This window comes from Phodopus roborovskii, unplaced genomic scaffold (assembly GCF_943737965.1).
Source record: "Phodopus roborovskii unplaced genomic scaffold, PHOROB, whole genome shotgun sequence".
NCBI classification, from domain to species: Eukaryota; Metazoa; Chordata; class Mammalia; order Rodentia; family Cricetidae; genus Phodopus; species Phodopus roborovskii.
Window position 1 is genome coordinate 18,765,638 of NW_026126558.1, and position 6,423 is coordinate 18,772,060.

The 6,423-nt window shown below is 45.5% G+C and overlaps 1 protein-coding gene across 1 annotated transcript; it reads left to right on the forward strand.

Annotated features, from left to right (window-relative positions):
• The first annotated feature begins 3,469 nt into the window (after positions 1-3,469).
• Positions 3,470-4,662, forward strand: Chst4 (carbohydrate sulfotransferase 4). The gene has a single exon (XM_051201409.1). It carries the CDS (start codon positions 3,470-3,472, stop codon positions 4,622-4,624), a length of 1,155 nt encoding a protein of 384 aa, XP_051057366.1. The 3' UTR covers positions 4,625-4,662.
• The last annotated feature ends 1,761 nt before the right edge of the window (positions 4,663-6,423 follow it).

Consider the following 6,423-nt stretch of genomic DNA (forward strand, 5'->3'; position numbering starts at 1 on the left):
TTAGATAAACTTATGTGTGTCCATACAACAGAATTCCATGTGGTAAAAAGAAACAAGGAAATGCTCTGTGTTCTGTGCCCCCCCCCAAGACATGCTGACAAGAAGGAAAAAAAAAGCACAACACTCAGAGTAGAGAGAGATACCTTACTATGTTCCTCTTTGTAAGAAAGAAATGAAGGGCATATAAATATTTGAATCTCCTTGCCTTGGGTGTATGATTTGCAACTGAAACGACACAATAAAATGAACCCACTGTGTGTAGCAGAGATAACAAGACAGGTTTGGAGGTAGAGTTTTCACTGTATACCAATGACAAAGATAAATACTGGCTCATATATGTGTACAGAAATAACATTGTGAGACTTACTATTCTGTATATTTAAAATATGCTAATAAACATAAATATGTAAACATTTAAAAGCTGGGCTTAGTGGCTCATTCCTGTGATTCTAGCACTTAGGAGACTGAGGCAGAAGTTTAGGGTTATCTTGGGCTACATAGTAAGATCCAGACCAACCTATCTGAAAATTACAACAAAACAAAAACAAAGCCTTTGAAAGGAATCTCCTAGAGTTAATAACAATTATCCAGTCTTATTCTAGTTTTGTTTCTGTTGCTGTGACAAAATGTCCTGTACAAAACAATTTAAGAATGGAAAGGGTTTATCTGCTCACAGGTGCAGATTAGAGTTCATTATTGCAGAGAAATCCCAGCGGCTACCCAAGAAATGGAGCTCATCCGCTTAACAATGAAGACAGCCCACCACAGACATGCCCACAGGCCAACCTGAACTAGACAATTCCTCAATTAAGGATGTCTTCTTGTGTGGTTTTAGATGCTGGAAAGTTAAGAATAGAAAACTAACCAGCACATGTGTAAAATCTATTTTAGAGGTTGAAATAGAAGTTGTTCTAACAGTACTTAATTTCCATTAGGACTCAGGGCCTAGCATATGCTGGGCAGGTGCTCTACGGCTGTGTCCTACACAGCTGGGTCCTGGAAACATGACTGGGATGACATGGAAATGAAGAAAGGACATAAAAAAGCTGGGCTGGGGTGGAGGGAGCCTACAACACAACACCAAAACTCAGCATGTTTATTATGCACTACACAAGGGGGAGGGGCTGGCTAGCTTCAGTTGAGGGTCTTCAGGAGAGCAGTCTCCTGCTGGAAACATCCCAGATGAGGGTTGATGCATTCTGTACACACTGTTAACATTCATACTAGGACCAAGAAAGCTTTGCCATTTCCATGAGTCTGAGATGTTGGGGTCTTTGATATGACCATGCTCATGTCAACGATATATACTCACTCTTGGGATTTCACCCATCCACTCCTCGTACATACACTCAGGAACTCCTCTACTCCCTCCACTCTACCACTGACTTACACAGCTAGCCTCTCTCTCATATATTTCTTTTATTTCTGAGAGAGGACCTCATTTAACTGCTCAAGCTGCAATCCTCCTACTTTGGCCTCCCATGTACACAGGGTTATAGGCATGCACCACCCAAAAGAAGAAACTCTAATTGATGAGTCTGTCATAACAAGAAGAGCAAGCCCCTTCCCTCCTTTACTAAGGCTACAAGGGAGAATCTCTAGGACACGTGATGATATATGCATGATGATATATGTCTCTTGGTCATTTATGTCAAGAAGTCACTTGATCCAGAATGATGTAGAAAAGAGCATTAAAACCTCTAAGAGAGACTAGAGAGATGGCTCACTGGTTAAGGGCTCAGGCTGTTCTTACAGAGAACTAGGAGTCAGTTCCCAGCATTCACATGGTGGCTAGCAATCCTCTGTAACTGTAGTCCTCAGGCATCCAACACCCTCTTCTGGTCACCAAGGGTATTATATGCATGTGGTGTATAAGCCAACACATACATAAAAGACAAATAATTTTTAAAAAACTATCTAGGAGGGATGCACCAGCATGGCACGTGGTACTGGACTGTGTTTATTATTTTTTTGAAATTGTGTGTGTGCATGTATGTACAAGTGTGTATATGCCTATGCATGTGTGTATATGTGCCTGCATGTGGGTGTCTATGTACACATGTACCTGTGGAGGTCAGTAGACTTGTGGGAGACAGTTTTCTTCTTCCACCATATTGGTCCTGGAAATCAAACTCAGGTGTATCAAGTCCTGTTACCTGCTAATCCTTCTTGTTGATTTCAGTGTACTCTCTCCTCTCTCTCTCTCTCTCTCTCTCTCTCTCTCTCTCTCTGCATTGAAATATGAACTTTCCATTATTACACATTTTAATATATTTTAATAGTTCTTTGAGAATTTCATACATGCGTACAATCCTCCCCCCCAACTTTTCTCAGATTTACCCTCACCTCCTTACCCATCCCCCATGCCCCAAATCCCATGTCTTTTTTTAATAACCCACCAAGTCCAATTTGTGGGCTCAGGGATGTGAGGCCATGGCCTGGAGCACAGCTGACCTACCAAGGGCCCCACATGAAGGTCTTTTCATATGAAATAAGCCCTCACTGTAAAAGAGTAACATCAGGGGTTCTGCCAGTCTTTGTGCATTTTTACATGAATTACAAAAGAAAGCACAGTCTCTGCTATTGTGCAGCACAACTTGCCCTACTGTGCTACATAGTCCTGCATATGTTTTCAAAGCAGCCAGGCATTTCCCAAGCAAAGTCCCATATCCAAGCAGACACAGGTGTCTAACCAGCTCCTAGGCAGCCCCACCACACTTCCATAGAGTTGCTTTTAAGGAGACAATGGTTCTGCTGAGATGGGTTCAGGTCATTTACCTCCTGCACAGACACAAGGTTAGCTTTGGGTCAGCTCCCCTACATTCTTAGTCCCATAGGGTGAAGCTAAGTCAGAAGGAACCCAATGCCAAATGTGATATATTGTTCTTCCACTAAGGAGAGAACTCTAAAGCCAGGCAGTTTGACAGCCTACATCCATAGCCTTCAGGAGATTACAGTGGGAGGTCCCAGGCTTCATCAAAATGGGGGAGAGATGAGGAATGGTCTTATGAGACTCTCCTTCACATGAGGAGTGACCTAATGGCAGCCTGTAGCTAAGCCTCACACTTCCCTTGGATTGAGGAAAACCAAAGGCATTCAAGCATGACTTAGTCAGGCAACTTTGCCTGCAGGCCACTCTCTGTCAGGGGTGTAGAAGGTGTGAGGTGTGGCAGCATCCCTTATAGTGATTGACTATAGCTGAGTAGGGATATTCTTGATAGTTCAATGGACAAGAAAGGCCAGAAGGGAATGTTTTAAAGACTGTAAAATACAGAACACAATGATCCAATAAGAGCAAGAAGCCAGAATTGTTCTGCAGAGGGATTTGGACAAGTGTTTGCGGGAAGTTTCTCAAGTTTTACGTTGCTCCTTGGAGAGTGTCCAGGAGAACCCAGAAGGTAGATGCTACCATAGCCTAACTCAGCCCCATCTCTCTGCTTGCCCTTTAAAGGTCTTCTACTTCCACAGAATGACCCTGTCTAAGAAAGGGAAGCTGCTGCTCTTCCTGGGCTCCCAGATGATAGTCATAGCGCTCTTCTTCCATACATCCGGCCATAGGGGCTTGTTCCAGAACGAAGAGCCCAGGAGGCCCATGCATGTGCTGGTCTTATCTTCCTGGCGGTCTGGATCTTCTTTTGTGGGGCAGGTATTTGGACAGCACCCGGATGTCTTCTACCTGATGGAGCCTGCCTGGCATGTGTGGATGAGTTTCACCAGCAGCACGGCCTGGAAGCTGCATATGGCTGCACGGGACCTTCTGCGTTCCACCTTCCTGTGTGACATGAGTGTCTTTGATGCCTACATGAAACCAGGCCCCCGAAAACAGTCCAGCCTCTTCCAGTGGGAGCAAAGCCGGGCCCTGTGCTCATCACCTGTCTGTGACGTCTTCTCTAGTGACCAGATCAGCTCAGCTAAGGATTGCAAGCTGCTCTGTGCTCAGCAGCCTTTTGATATGGTGGAGAAGGCCTGCCGCTCTCACAGTCATGTGGTACTCAAGGAGGTGCGTTTCTTCAACCTGCAGGCCCTTTACCCACTGCTCACAGATCCTTCCCTCAACCTACACATTGTACACCTGGTCCGAGACCCCCGGGCTGTGTTCCGATCTCGGGAACGCACCAGAGGAGACCTCATGATTGATAGTCACATTGTGCTGGGAGAGCATTTGAAAATGATCAAGGAGGAAGACCAGCCCTATTATACCATGCAGATCATCTGCAAAAGCCACGTGGACATAATCAAGGCCATACAAACCCTGCCTGAGGTGATGCAGCAGCGCTTTCTGCTCCTGAGGTACGAGGACTTAGTTCGGGAACCGCTGGCCCAGACCTCCAGGCTATACAAATTTGTGGGGCTGAAATTCTTGCCCCATCTCCACACCTGGGTTCACAACGTCACCCGTGGCAAGGGCATGGGTCAGCATACCTTCGACACTAACTCCAGGGATGCCATCAACGTCTCTCAGGCATGGCGTTGGTCTTTGCCTTATGAAAAGGTTTCTCAACTTCAAGATGCCTGTAGTGAGGCTATGGATTTGCTGGGATACCGCAAGGTCAGATCCCAACAAGAGCAAGGCAACCTGTCACTGGATCTTCTATCTTCCTTCCATAATTTAGGGCAAGTCTAGTGAGAAGGCTTAGCAGATCTGTCTGTACCAACTAGTTCCAGCCTTAACCATATCACCTGATGAGTGAGCTGAGCATCGATTGTGCCTTCCCAGACACAAGCAGAAGTCTTTGTGTCTGTACTCAGGTCTACTCTACAAGAAGCAATCTCTTTCTGTCTTGAAGAGACTCGAGAACCTTGAGCAGTTCCTTCAGGCTACCAAGCAAGATAGACTGATGCCTTTCTTCTCTCCTTGGCCTTCTTACCTGTGCATACCTCAGAGACTGTGGCCTGGAGGTCAACTAGACACCAAGCAGCAGCATCCATGAAGCAAGTCATAAACCTCCCTGTGTACATATTCCCAATGAGAAAGGGAGGATAAAAACCAGAGAAATGGGTCATTCACCAAAGAGCTCCAAGAAACTTCCACACAGACCTGGACTCTGGACCCTCAGAGTTCCCAGCAGATTCAATGAATCAGAAGCAGGCATGGTTGCTTACCTGTGAGTCTGCCCATTTCACTATCAATTACCAGACACAGGAAGTGAACACCATGCCCAACAGGGCCAGCACTCAAGATCATGGCTGGAATTGGTCTAGATGGCATCTTTCCTCAGTGTTTACCTGGTATCTGTGAAACTGCCCTCCAGTAATATGAAAATTATAACCCAAGTTTCTGTTTTGAATTCCCCTTGTATGTTTTTCTAACTACCAGTAGCCAATCTTCATTCTCACGGAGTTTAACAATGGACATAACCATCTTGTAGAGTTTTGTTTTTTTACTATCTTTTGCTATTATCTAATACATAAAAATCACTACCACTTTTGGATGAATTGAGCCTCTGTTGTCTTAAGAATTGGTGGAAAAGCCGGGCAGTGATGGCAACGCATCTTTAATCCCAGCACTTGAGAGGCAGAGGCAGGAGGGTCTCAGTGAGTTTGATGCCAACCTGGTCTACAGAATGAGTTACAGGACAGCCAGGCCTGATACACAGAGAAGAGAAGGGGGAAAAAAAGCGGAAGGCAGCTGCATTAGTTGCTTGTCCGTTGCTGTAATAGAACACAATCGTAGAAAGCAACTTTGGAGAGAATGGGTTTATTTGGTTTATAATCCCTCCCAGTGGGGTACAGTTCTCCTGGTGGGTAAGGTATGGTAGCATGGGTATGATGAGGCTGGCAGATCGTATTTCATTCACACACAGGAAGCAGAGAGAAATAACAGGAAGTTGGGCCAGGCTGTATAACCCTGAAAACCCACCTCCAATGACACACTTCCATCAGCAAGGCTCCACCAGGAAGTTCTGTAACTTCCCCAAACAGCACCACCTGGGGACCAAGCTATGAATATATGAGCCTGTGTGGGACACTGTATATTCAATACAACAGCTGTCAACCCGCAACTCAGCCCTTTCTTGTGCAATACATGCATTGTAACAAAGTGTGCATCCCTTTGGGATAGCTACACATAATTCTTTTACTCTAATTTCTTGGCCAGAAGACCTTGATTCTAGTATTTATCTCCTCCTGTTTCTAATAGTCATGCCCCTGATAAGGAAAGTTGTTTCTCCCAGTCTTTGCAGATGTCCCCAGGTCCACCTGTGCTTTGGGACCACTTTGTACAAATGTACACTGTTGAGTGCTTCCTCAAGTGGGATCAGAGCCCCTCAGTGTGGGATTCTGGATGCTCATTGCACAGCCCTGTTGGCTCCCCAGGGCCTATTAGCTTCTCCTGGCACAAGATGCCCTCTATATTAGGCAGTAACAAAATTCACCTGCTGGCTCCAAGACCTACTAAACACGTGTCTTTACCCCTGGGGTGAA

Bases quoted from the DNA above. Each gene is read 5' to 3' on its own strand.
- Chst4 (XM_051201409.1), top strand. From the start codon at position 3,470: ATGACCCTGTCTAAGAAAGGGAAGCTGCTGCTCTTCCTGGGCTCCCAG.